The sequence below is a fragment of the Fusarium falciforme genome, chromosome 2 (genome assembly GCF_026873545.1).
Source record: "Fusarium falciforme chromosome 2, complete sequence".
Classification (NCBI taxonomy): Eukaryota; Fungi; Ascomycota; class Sordariomycetes; order Hypocreales; family Nectriaceae; genus Fusarium; species Fusarium falciforme.
Window position 1 is genome coordinate 4,606,662 of NC_070545.1, and position 12,998 is coordinate 4,619,659.

General features: G+C 50.1%; 5 protein-coding genes across 5 annotated transcripts; 2 read left to right on the forward strand and 3 right to left on the reverse strand.

Moving 5' to 3' along the window:
• Nucleotides 1–2,205: 2,205 nt before the first annotated feature.
• NCS54_00331700 (HET domain-containing protein) lies at nt 2,206–4,694 on the reverse strand (the record flags this gene model as incomplete). The annotated part of the gene is made up of 2 exons (XM_053148896.1): nt 2,206–4,630; nt 4,684–4,694. The coding sequence occupies 2 exons, from the start codon at nt 4,692–4,694 to the stop codon at nt 2,206–2,208; spliced, it is 2,436 nt and encodes an 811-aa protein (XP_053004871.1).
• Nucleotides 4,695–6,421: 1,727 nt separating this feature from the next.
• On the forward strand, nt 6,422–8,374 carry NCS54_00331800 (NACHT domain-containing protein; the record flags this gene model as incomplete). The annotated part of the gene is made up of 3 exons (XM_053148897.1): nt 6,422–6,477; nt 6,541–7,116; nt 7,171–8,374. The coding sequence occupies 3 exons, from the start codon at nt 6,422–6,424 to the stop codon at nt 8,372–8,374; spliced, it is 1,836 nt and encodes a 611-aa protein (XP_053004872.1).
• Nucleotides 8,375–8,981: 607 nt separating this feature from the next.
• Nucleotides 8,982–9,848, reverse strand: NCS54_00331900 (Hypothetical protein; the record flags this gene model as incomplete). The annotated part of the gene is made up of 2 exons (XM_053148898.1): nt 8,982–9,634; nt 9,695–9,848. The coding sequence occupies 2 exons, from the start codon at nt 9,846–9,848 to the stop codon at nt 8,982–8,984; spliced, it is 807 nt and encodes a 268-aa protein (XP_053004873.1).
• Nucleotides 9,849–10,886: 1,038 nt separating this feature from the next.
• On the forward strand, nt 10,887–11,406 carry NCS54_00332000 (Hypothetical protein; the record flags this gene model as incomplete). The annotated part of the gene is made up of 4 exons (XM_053148899.1): nt 10,887–10,933; nt 11,002–11,203; nt 11,257–11,304; nt 11,353–11,406. The coding sequence occupies 4 exons, from the start codon at nt 10,887–10,889 to the stop codon at nt 11,404–11,406; spliced, it is 351 nt and encodes a 116-aa protein (XP_053004874.1).
• A 703-nt stretch (nt 11,407–12,109) lies between these two features.
• Nucleotides 12,110–12,775, reverse strand: NCS54_00332100 (Hypothetical protein; the record flags this gene model as incomplete). Its single annotated transcript, XM_053148900.1, has 1 exon — nt 12,110–12,775. The coding sequence occupies one exon, from the start codon at nt 12,773–12,775 to the stop codon at nt 12,110–12,112; it is 666 nt and encodes a 221-aa protein (XP_053004875.1).
• Nucleotides 12,776–12,998: the final 223 nt, after the last annotated feature.

Consider the following 12,998-nt stretch of genomic DNA (forward strand, 5'->3'; position numbering starts at 1 on the left):
TGCTTTAGGTGCCATTCCTGCAACTCTTGTATGCCGATAATATTTATGTGAGCAGCTGTTGCGAAGTCCACCACTGCCGTCTCTTGTCAGTGTGAGCTTGACCGTAGCGACGGCTATGTTCCCTGAGTTGAGTATCGAAGAAGTCTGTCAGCGGCAGTGCTTACGAAAGATGTCTAAAAGGTAAAAGAGGTTGCAGCAGGTCTAACTGGAGTGCTTTTGCCTAGCTAAGAAGGAAAATACCGCAACGATTGAGCATATCGATGTAAATACCCAGACGGTGTTTTGCAGCATTGGATTCTGATGCTGGTGTGTGTCTCTTCGTGTGTTCTTTGATATTGTGTATGACGGATACGTCACGGAAAAAGAAGAATACAAATGCCTAGCCCAGCTTTTCAGCGTATTTCGTTGCGCAGCTCTACCAACAAACTATGATAAAACATTATCCTGAGAATGAACTACTGAGATGTCGGTCGGCTGGTTTCTCGGGAGTAGTGTGAGGAGGCGAACCATGCGGAGCTCGTTCAGCTTGCCTTCTTTCTGAGACTCTCCCAAACACGAGGCTTGTGATCAGGCTCTACCTTATCGACTCAACAGATTGATCCAAACGGCAGTGGCTGCACTAGCAGACCCAAAGGCTGCATTGATCAGCCAAAGAGCCAACCAATAATCATGATTGAGGCTTTACAAAGACGTATGGCCCCACCGGCCTGGATCAATTTGCTGAGTCGATACGGCAGATCTCCATCCATTCTTCTGGGTTATGAGCCAATCACGAGTCGAAATTCAGACCCCAGATCTGAGGCCGCTTTCAGTGCGTTTTTAACCTCCTCAAGGGGCGATGTATTCCCGAGGACTAAAAAAAAATTGTTAAGAAGTAAGGCGCCATTACACGGAACTCTCCTTTTGGTATGCTACAATGCAGTCACCACATCATATTTTGGTATGGCTTCTCCATCTCGATTAACCCAGTCGCATGGGGGTACGCATGGAAGAAGGGTTAGGACTAGGGTTAGCTTTGTTTCCCAACCCACCACTGCTGAGAAGATCGAGCTTGTAACAGGAGGCTACGCACGGCCTAGTTTGCCTTGCCTTGGTGCTATTGGGGGCATTAAGCGGGTGAGGTTCGAGGGGCTCTGCTTCTTCGATGGCTCGGCTGGCTACTCCCGATCTGACAGTTCATGGCGAAGGTATCTTGGGTGTGCCAGCCACTCTCGTGTGCTATGGCACTCTGCTACCTGCTATACTTTTAACAGGCCTTTCTCGGGACACCTAGGTCGCCATGCCCTCAGCGGACGCAACTGGGAGAGTTTCGGGCCTGACCCCTATTTAGCGGGCGTTGCAATGAGTCCTTCAGTGCTGGGCATTCAGTCCGCCGGCGTTCAAGCACTACATCGGCAACGAACAGAAAACGCAGCGAACGTCAAGTATCCAAGGCAACACTACAGTCATCTACGCCATTTACTCCATTATTGGCGATCGCACCCTTCATGAGCTCTGCCTCTGGCCCTTTGCCGATGCCGTCGAGGCTGGAACTGCAAGCGTCATGTGCTCTTACAACCTGGCCAACGGCAACTATTCTTGTGCCAATTCCGAGCCGATGGTCATTCTCAAGGAAGAGCTCGCGTTCCCGGGTTACGTCGTGTCAGACTGATACGCGGCACATGGCACAGCTAGCCACGTCAATGCAGGCCTGATATTGAGATGGCCGGAAACTTCAGTGCCCTGTCAGGCCCTTCGTACGTCGGCGGCTTACTCCTGAGCGTCTTCAAAGACGGTCAAGTGTCAGAATCTCTCCTTGACAACATGGCCGAGCGAGTCCAGACCCCATACTTCCTGTTGGGCCAAGACGACGACTACCCTACCGTTGATCCCGCCAGTGGGGACTCCTTCTCTGTCTATCAGTATGGTAGCAACTCTGAGCTGCTCTTCAATTTTACAAAGGCACCGGCGCACGATGTTCGTGGCAACCACGCCACGCTGATCTGGCAAATGGGTGCAGCTGGCACAGTCCTGCTAAAGGTTTAACTTACAACTGTGTGAGCAGCACCTCATGGCTTAGCTTTGTAGCTCGTTGCATCTTTTAGCGTTACCCAAGAAATTAAACAATATTGAAACTAGATATGCTAAAGGCACAATACAATACTGCATGGCAATGGTTTGAAAACATAAGTCATTGCAGTACACCAAGTCCACCAACCCACATCGCTACACCAAATGAAAGTCATCACTACTACTGTTGAGATTCTCCTCTGAAAGCCCCATGATGGCCTCCCCATCCATCTGTCCAAGAATGAATGCTTCTCCAACCAGCTGATGGAAGACTCTGGGGTCAGCAGACTTTTGGGTATCACTCCCAGCTTTCCGAAGGATACATGGAACGGAGCATCCGTGAAGAATACAGACAAAGTCGTCTGGTTCGACGTCCAAAGGCGCAATTCCAAAAAGCTTACTATCCCCAGACCTCCCATCGCCATCCTCAGGCCGACTGCATTCGATGAACGTCCTATTCCAACACACTGCTTGGACCCGCTTCAAGTAGTCTGCCTGCATCTTAGTTGTGCTTTTCTGCTGAAGGATGTGATTAGTATCGATATTGCCAATACTGGTGTCGGCTACGAGGCACATCATGCACGCCCTGTGATACCATGCAGGCGGTGCTTTACCGTCAGGGCCACGGTCTGCAACCAAAGTTCGCCACACGGCATCTGGGACTCTTTGCAACTTAGGTTGAGCACAATCATGACCCAGTGCCTCCAAGACCTTCTTTGGAATGATCCCCTCATGCATTTGATGTCGCCCGGAGACCTTCCCGAGGCATAACCCCTTGACGATTAGGACACAGCCTAGGCCTTCTTGTGGCCGCGGTGTTTGGCTCGAAGGCAGGGCCGCTCTGGCAACACCTTGGTTTGGCGACTCCGTCCGCGGTACTTCTTGATCTCTCCCCCATTGAATCTTTGGGGCCAGATTCAGTGACGCATTGTAACATCGGCTCTCCGGCGAACCCACAAAGCTGTCTCCCGTCTTCCGTCCACCAAAGCCCTCTTGCTGAGATCCATAGGCCGATTTGCGAACTGTCGTGATCCATGACGGCAATTCTACCAACTCGGGGTAGAATTTATCCGGTTTCTTTGTGACTTCCGGAAGAGCCCAGTGGCGACATAGAATATCCAGTGAACCGCTCTCCTTGATACACCATTCCATGAAATTTGCGTATACTTCGAGTAGGTTCTTGGAATAGTCAGGGGTTGGAGGGGGGTTTTCCTCATTTTTCTTGTACCTCTTCTTCTTCCTGACGAGATCTGCCGAAGGCAAGTTGAACGTTTCCTTGGCGAGATTAAGTAGCGTGTAGATGGTGTCTCGAGGATCCGATGTCTCAAAGGTAGCCAAAGAGGAGATGAGGCTTTCTAGGCCTTGCCGCGGGGTGTATATGGTACCGTTTGCGTGTCGCTGAAACGTGTTGGATAGGACATCGACGAGAATTCGAGCCCCAAACGGTTTCATATCCTTGATCCCTTGAAGCGACTGCTCTAGATCAGATCTTCCCTTGATGATCTTGAGAATAAGATCAAAGTGAAGCTCGAAAATGCTGACGGCGTCGGAAAAGTCTCGCCAGTGAACTCTCTTAGAGCCACAGCGAACTTCTGCGTTCTTCGCCAGGGCAAGCTCTTGGATGATCCAGCGACGTGAGAACCATCGACGGCGCATGAGTGATAGCAAGTCTGACCATTGCATAGCATCGTCGTTCTGCGCGCTCTCGCCCTTGAGCTTCTGTTCAACATCTTGCTTCAACATAGAACCAATGAAGTCCATTGCTCGGTCGGATCTTCCTTCCTCGTCCGGCGTCCCCAACCAGATGGCGACATTGGCAGCAGTGGAGTAGATGATACCCATTTTGGACACCTGATCTGCCTTCTCCTTGTTGTTGGCCTGGTTGATACAGACCCTGTCAACCCAGAGAGCGACCTCCTTCTTGGGATGTCGAAATTCTTTGAGAAAAGCATGCAGGTTAGGTTTCACCCAGATTGGCTTCATGCGCCGCTTCCAAGCTGCTGACAAGTCGTCCATTCTCAACTTCACCGGCGGCAAGCTGTCGGGGGTCATGTCCACGAAGATTTCCTTGTCTTCCTTCCCAACTCCCCAATTGTAGGAAAGGGCCGTGAACTGAAAGTCATCTGGTCTTGCTATAAGCTTTGCGATAGGCCATGCTTGAAGCTCGACAATGATGAGGTCGTTCCGCTCTTCGCTGGGCTTTAGGAAGAGAATGCGAAGATGATGTTCCGGCAAGGGACAACTGTCATAGTTGTATCTGTTAGTTGCTCTATCTACAAACTGCTTGAGCTTGGGTGTCTTCGTTTCTGGGTCTTTGCTGTAGGCCCCGTCGATGAACGTGGCGATCTTCTTGACAGCCGGGGTAGGGGATGCAGGTTCAACAGTTCCGAATTTTCTCTTTAAGGGTGTAGGTCCCCGTGGCGAACATGATGGAAGGCAGTCGGCGGAAAGGTGAGGGATGTTAAATATGGACAGAAGGGTCTGGATGAATGCAGCACTCAAGGATAACTGATCTATGCAGCGACCGACACCCTGGTTGCAGAAACCGAATGTCGTGGACGAATTGGAAATGGAATTTGGGCTGTCTCAAGGCAGAGTTGAGGTGGCAGGGCAGACCATAAAATACCTGCTGACATGCCATGCATCGCATCTGGCAAAAAAGACGTGGCTGGCTGGGAAAACATGCCCAGCATAGAACGCTGGCGGCTGTTTCCTGCCCTCAGGAGAGCCAAGGGCGAGAGCCTTGAAAGAAACTGGTTACATCCAATAAGGGTTTGAGTTCAAAGTCACGGCTGAGACAAAATCACAATACCCTGGGCATTGCCGTCTGGATGCTTGAATCAGGCTGTGGGAATTCGCCTTTGTGTACTTGTAGAAACAATATCTATTAGCTTGGGTACTCTGTACCGGATCAGGCTGTGAAAAGTGGCTTGGATTCTCATGCAGGCTTTGGCCAGGAGGGTATCCAGCTGAGTGACCCCGACCCTTATCACTCACGGAAAAAGCCTCAAGCGCCTACCTGCAGAAGTGCAATTCTTCTTACTGGCTCGGCTCAACTTGTATCACTTCTCATCTTTCGTGAGGCGCTGAAAGTATGGGCGATTTCACCATTGCTTGGGCGTGAGGAATCGGCGAGGTGGGTGTCCTTCGCAACGTGGGGTTTCACTCTTGGACAACTTCAGCACTGCACAGTAGCGGCATGCACTGCGGAAGTGGCCTCATCAGCCTAAGTTACAAGAGGCACTGCCTCCATCATCTTAATGCCAATGCAGTCGCCCAATAAGGCTTTGCTCGAGGTAGAGTTGAAAACTGGAATGGCTAAAAGTGTAAAAAGTCACGCTCCTTCGCCTTTAGCCGCAGTTTCCCACGTAGAAAATGGACGAGGCCCCCCAAGCGAGGCCAAGGGCATCCTGCATGTCTTAGAGTTGTTGCAATCTCCTCATCGGCCAAGATTTCCGTTCAAGGTGCTACCACACCGCCACAAATCACTCCCTTACATGGATCCTCTCAGCATAACGGCAGCGGTAGTTGCGTCTTTGCAAGTTGCCTGCTCCATCCTCTCATGTTGCTACAGTGTGAGGACTGAAATGCAGAAGATTCCATGGACTTTGATCCAAATAATAGACGAAGTCCGCGACCTTCGAAATTTGATAGAGACAATCGAGTCCGTTCTGGGCAAGAACGACTCCTCAAACCAACCAAGAACCTCTGAAAGGCTGGTTGACAGCATCAAGCCTGTGATGGCGTCCTGCCTGGCTGAGCTTCGAGCCGTCGAGCGGAGGATACAGCCACGAGATGTTGAGACTCTTCTTGGTTCAAAGCGGAAGGCCCTTCTCCAAACCTTGACATGGCGACTGAAAGGCGATGAAGCCAAAGAGTCGATTCTTGGTTTACAGAGATGCAAGACATCCTTGAACCTGGCAGTCAGCTCCCACAACTCGTATGTTGAACGGATTAATATCGTTAATCGAAGCTGCCGTTACTAATCATTAAACAAAACAGACTCATGGTCGAGAACATAGAGCGCCTGTCCATTTCTTTGAACACTAAGATGGACGAGTCGTGCGGAAAGTTGGATGCGCTGGCCACAGCCCGACTAAGTATGCCCCATTCTCAGCACTGTACGAGCCTAAACGATATTGATAACGAGGTTAGATGAACGACAAAGCGCAATCGTGGATTGGCTTTCACCTTTGAAACCAGCTCACGACCACATACTCGCACAGTCCTCCCATCAGTCTGGTACCTCGGAATGGCTTCAGAATGGGCAAGACTTCCAGGAGTGGTCTAAGAATAGAAACTCCATTCTGTGGCTTACTGGTCCACGTACGTAATTTGTCCATTTTGCACAGCACCAAGCCCCCAAGAAGTTATGAAGTTTCTCGCTCACTTTTACACTCTAGCGGGTTCTGGCAAAACAATCATGATGTAGGTGCTCTCATGGCACTCTGTTTCTGAAATCATATATTTTACTCACATTTTACTTTGAAGGAGTCACATCATTGAGTCGATGAGTTACCACTCTCCTGACGATGAGTATGAACCGGTTCATGCCTTCGTGTACTGCAATTTCCGCAACCCCGATACACAGGACCTAGTAAACATTATGGGAGCCATCCTAGGCCAGATCTGCACCCAAATGAGGTACTTCCCTCAAGAACTGCAGAGTTCATTCCAGAAAGGTACAGAGCAAGGTTGGGGCCAACCACCTACCGTCGACATGATATCCAAGGTGATCAAGGTGCTATCGACAAAACGACGGGCTTATCTCTTCATTGACGGCATTGATGAGGTTGAGGATCCCAAAACTCTTGCAGAGATCCTAGTTTCATTGCCAAACTCGTCATCCAGGATCAACGTCCTAGTTTCAAGCCGAAACGACGTTGCAATTCAGCGGGCCCTGTCGAATGTTCCGCGTGTGTCTCTCGAGCATCATGTTTCGGAAATCGACCAAGACATCGAACGATATGTTGCAAAAAGGCTGAGCGGCGACCAAGACTTAGCATGGTTATCAGCAAATGTCCAAAGCCTTGTTTCATCTTCTTTGTTGTCAAAGTCGAAGGGAAGGTAAGAGGCTTAAAAACAGAGGTTGGAATCACGCTGAGCTAACGCTACTTCTAGCTTTCAATGGGCATCGTGTCAGCTCCACTCTCTCTGCCAATGCCGCACAATTAGGGATATCAAAAAGTCCCTGAAGAGATTACCACAGGGTCTAAGCGAGACATACGCAAAGCTCCTTCTGCGTACATGCCCCACGGATGTTGCGCTTGTGAAGAAGATCATGACATGGCTCGCCTTTTCTTGTGTCCCTCTCACCCTTCCCCAACTGTGGGAAGCACTCGCAATTGAGAAAGGGGAAAACACGATTGATGATGAGTCTCGACTACGAAGTCCTCAAGATATTCTACTCCTCGGTAACAGTCTGATCGCCGTCTCACCAGATGGTCACGTTGCACTGTCTCATCTTTCTGTTCGGGACTACCTTGTGTCCACCGAAATTAGGAGCAACCCGAAAACGGCGGTCTTTGCTCTTGATCCTAGAGTAAGTCACAGGGAGCTAGCTCAAGATTGTCTCACCTATCTGCTGCTCTCTGACCTATCTTCTGGACCGTCAAACACGGAACAGGAGTACTTGTCTAGGCTGGTGCACTTCCCACTGCTTCAATACGCTACCAAATACTGGTTCTACCATGCTCGCAGCGCGGTAGTTGACGATGAGCTTCGAGACCTGACCATGAACTTCTTTGCACCGGAGGCAAGGGACAACTTCATGTCCTGGGTTCAAGACTTGAACGCAGATTCGCCATTCAAATGGAACGTCTACCCCAGACATGCAACATCGCTTTACTATGCTGCCTCGCTGGGACTTGATGAGGCAGTTGAGTCTCTACTTGGATCCACAAGTCTAGAAGAGATTAATGCTCCCGGAAGTCGATTTGGGGGTACAGCCATTCATGCCGCAGCTATTCGGGGACATGTTTCAATCATCAAGCAGTTTGTTGCTGCAGGGGGTGATGCAGGTAAGGCAGACCTCAACAAGGTAACCCCTCTGCATAGCGCTGCAAGTCGAGGCAGCGTGGAAACCATCAAGGTCTTGTTGGAGCATGGAGCCCCAAAAGAAGCCAAGGACGGCATGGATGGAAAGACGCCTGCTGATTGGGCTAGACTAAGTGGTCATGTGGACGTGGCGAGGCTGATTGAAACATTTTCTGAAGAGATTGGTCCGGAAAAAGAGCGCCAGGGCAGTAAAGGAAAAGGAAGGAAAAGGCACGAACTGCGAGCTGCCTTCAGACACATTTTCAGACTCCATACCTCACACAATTGAGGTGTGGCAACCAGGTGTCTGTTTCTTCCCTGATTTCTATGAGAGGAGATCTGGACTGGACTGCTCTCACATTGTTGGCATAACCGTCGGGGAAGAGTCTTGTACCCTTGATGGCGACTTTACGCTAAAACGGAGTGAAGGGCTAGACGATGGGTCGACTCCAGTGTGGTAGATAAGTGGTTGACATCGGTTAGTCGCATGTTGTTAAATTGCGATCAGCGACGCTGGCAGATTGTTTAACCTTTTTTGACAACATGACAGGATGATCATTTTAGGTGTTTATTTTAGTTTGTCGCTTATATTTTTATCATGACGGATGAGGTCTGACATAATTGCGTTCAAGACAGTTTTTCGCACAATGGCACAGGGCTGTCACAAGGTCGCCTCAGGGGTCAACAGGCAAAAGGAAGATGATCTATTTAGAATGCAACTCGGCCTTGAGGCTTTGAGGACCAAGCATTAGTCGAGACTGAGTCAGTTTCCTCCCAAAAGTATATACAATTTCATCCTTGGTTGCTATAATTTCGCCTTCAACCTTGGATCCCGAGCTCGGTTGAGGAGACGTCAAGTGCACTTAACCCCTCACCGTACCCCTGCAGCAGCAGCCTTAACGGAAGTTACCCTGTCCATGGCAGCGAGACAGGGGAGGGTTGCTTCCCCGCTTGACACACATGGAAATGGCTCCCTCGATCCACTTAATCCCGTTGTAGCTACCATCGTTGCGGCTGTCGGCGTACCAAGTACCGATCTGCCGAGCAGATCCAATGCAGCCGCGGAACTGACGGCCGGATCGGCGGGTCGTGATGGGCTTGGTGATCATGACACCGCAGTTTCCGTTCTTGACAGTGCCCTTGGTGATGACGGAGGTCTGAGTGGTCCAGGTGCGGCTGTAGTTGATGCCGAGCGACGAGCCGAGACGGTCCTTGATGAACTTGATGTCGATGCCGGCACTGCCGCCGACAGTGTTGGAGATGCTGTAGCCAGAAGAGACGCTGATGTCCATGTCGCCGACGGCGCAGACGACAGGGGACATCTGCATGTCCCAGTCCACAAAGGTCTCGGTCTTGTCGGTGACAATATAGTTGGTGTTGTCGCACGAGGCGCGCTTCTGGTGGCCGCCCTCGGAGGCTTCAGTATCCTCAAAATCGGGGATATCGGAAGCGTTGTAGGAGACCCAAGAGGGATCAAGCTCGGGCGCACCGATCTTGATGCCAGCAGCCTTGAGTGAGGCCAGGTAAACATCCTCCTTGACGACGTACTCTTTTGAGCTGTTAGTACATGAACCTGTAGAAGACTTCAGGGCGAGAAGTTAGAACTTACCAACACCATCGACAGGAACAATCACGTCGGTGGGCTTGAGCTCATAGCCCGAAGTCCATTTGATGGCGCCGGGATAGGCTTCGGCTTCGGCTTCCAGAGGCATAGCGCCAGCTACGGAAGCGAGGAACAAGCCAACAAGGCCAAGGTGATACATTTTGAAAACGATTGGGGGATTGTAGAAGTGACTGTAAGAGGAAGGCTGCAGAGACTGCGAGTTGAGGTGATGATCTTTCTTCTAAGAGCTGTGGAATCGGCCAGCTATTTATCTTTCACTGCGATGACCTTTATGCTGTTGACAGTCTTCTTGTTGACCTGGTGAGGTGACAGGGGGCTTACACTGAGCCATCTCAAGTGCCGTACACATTCATCCGAACCCCTTGAGGGGTTTCGTGATCCTCTCAATCAATACACACCGACGATGATCCCACAAGCCATCGCATATCACCCCACGCTCGAGATAGACCTAGACCTATGACACCTTGGCATGAAATGTATCTAACCGCCAATTCTATCAAACAAGCACGTGTGTGTGCATTGTCATTTTAATAGAGTTTTGTCGGTAACGCGCTATGGTTCGTTCACCTCCCTGTTTGGATCTTCGCGTGAAACAGAAATTCGTATAAGGACCCTTGGGCTTCTAGACCTCGTGCCGAGTCCCACAATGGAAGCTTTTAACGCCATGACATAGCAAGGGTCCGTCAGCCCAATGACACCTGGCTCGTGGAAATTTACGATCCCTATAGTTCCGAGTTCTACTATCTAGGCTAAGTGTCACTTCCCGGCAGGCATGTCAAACCAGTCTCGCCCCACCAGGATAACCACATGTGATACTATTCGGCATCTACCTTCTGAATCAAGCATGTATAATTCAATGCGCTATGATATCTCCAGCCAGGGCTCAAACTCTATCCACGTGCGAGTCGAGTCGAGTCGTCTGTCTTGGTGTAGAGATCAGCTGTCTGTCGGTCCGAGAGAGAATTGAAAGAAGGAAGAGATCATGGACATCACGGCAACTCGGCTCTGACCGTCTAAGTCGTGGGGGCTGGGTGATAGAATAATAGCTGCTGGATGGGAGACATGGGTCACGGTCACGTCTATAAAAGCTCACTACGCCAACATCTCTCTCAATCCTCACCAGACTCCAAACTCGTTCTCTCTACATCTCAAAGGCTTCATCAGCACCTCTTTTATCATGCAGTTCTCCATCTTCACCACCTTGGTCCTCATGGCCGCCAGCGGGTCCGTCAAGCTCTCCCTTCCTTATCCCTGGCTGCCCCGAAGAAGCTAACAGTTAATGCTCCTCACAGTGCCAACGCCGGCCTTCACCGCTCTGCCGCCTGCGTCTCCAACAGGAAGACCTCGCCCATCGGCGGCACTCCTTGGAGCCCTAGCTACAACTGGAAGACTTCTTATGAAGTCCTCCCTGACGCAACCCGATGCGCTTGCAACTACTACCGCAACCGCAACACTGGCAACAAGAAGTGGGACAAGTGCCCCGACTGCACTTTCGTGAGTCTTGACTGTTACCTTTGCCATTTCATCCCAGCTAATCTCGTCTTTAGGATGGCATCATCTGCAACTCCAAGAACGGTCACATTGGTGGCGATGAGGTAAGATCATAGTGCCCATTATGAGGAGCGGCTTTAACCTTGCTGCAGTTCACTTATTACTGTGAGAAGAAGTGTGGTGCTCAGGGTGCTGAGGCCGACTAAAGCTGCTGCGTGTGATGAGGATTTGTTGTTAAGGAGATGTTGTGATGAGAAGCCCTTATTTCGTCATTCGCGGCTCGTGCGCTTTTGGTTGTTCCACTGTACTTAGTTCTAGGCTTAAATTTACATCTGTACATGCCCCAGAATTTGTAATCTCGGAAACCGAAGGAGCCTTGTACCAAGGACCTAGTGTTTGTATGTGTTAGCCACCGCGTGCTCGTATTGCATTTCATGTCGTGTTGTTGAGAAACAGCTGTGTACTCTCGGCAAACTCGGACGGGGCCAAGACACAATTTACGCCAGTGTTCTATTTTCCCCTCACTGTCACTCGTCATAACATTTTCTCCACTTGAGAGTGTTGGCTTGTGGGTTAACGGTTTTTGGCTTGTTATTAGGCAGGCTTGAAATTAGTCGAGAGTCCAGGGTATCTTTAGGAGCGTTATGTGCCCAATTTTCTAAAGCTCTCCTGGTGTGTGCTATATTAATTACGAGACCAAGGATGATACATATTTCTATTTTATTTCGAAGTTTATTACACTTCACTCTTTTGTTTGGCGCCACTTCATCCTTTCAAGACTCATGCAGAGGCTATTATATGGTTCACCTAGTATGAGTTGGAAAGCACGTCGAGTCTTCACGAACGACCACCGAGGAACTGACAGAAGGCATGGTCGAGTTCCATAATCTACCTTTTCCCGCTGCTAATCTAACTGACTCCTGGCTTTAGAGTAGTCCGCAAATGAAAGCTAAAAGCAGCCCATTCTTGAGCAACATTGTCCTCAATTTTCCCATTCCGCGTTGAAGATTTCTTCTTGCCAACCTGTCCAATCTTGGGTAGCTCAAAGAGGTTGAAAGACGTTGGCTGGGACGTCACCAGAATCTTGAGTACGTCGTCATATGTCCTGAAGCCCCTATCCCTGATTTCGTTTGGTACCGCTGTCCTTAGCTTCTTGGAAAACCGACCTGAGAACCCTCGGCTTTGGTCCACAGGCGGCAGCGTTTCGAAGCTTCCACGCAAGATGTTCTCGATCTGCCACGAAGGACCAAGGTCAAAGACGTGAAGGTAGAGATCCTTTGTACCCCTATTTTCTACCTTCAACTCAAACATGTACCCCCTGCTACCGTCTTGTTGAATATCTATGATGCTCCCTGGGTCGAAACAGTTGCCCGATCTGGTGGTGATGTTGACATTGATGGCGGATCGGAAGTCATCTGCTGTGAAAGAATTCGAAATGTTCTTGACGAATTTGTATTTTGCCAAGTGTGTCAAAACGGCGAGAATGTCATCCGGGGTGGTGGAGTCTTGGCGCATAATTTGCAAATGCCTTACTTCTAGGCCGGGGCTGCCCGATATCTTGTACTCGCCGTCCATCGCTGTGACGGAGAATGGTAAAGAGTGACCATTCGTGCTGCCATTGTCTAGAAGAGAGCGTTGATAAAGGATCGATAGTTCCTCGTCCCTATTAACAGGGTCTGGGTCGAAGGTTACCGCATAATCCTGGAGGCGGCGCCGAGTTTGAGGTTCTGCAACCAAGTACTCCTGATCCGGCGGGGCAAGGGCTTGCTCCAAAACCAACATCGATATTAGTGGCTGT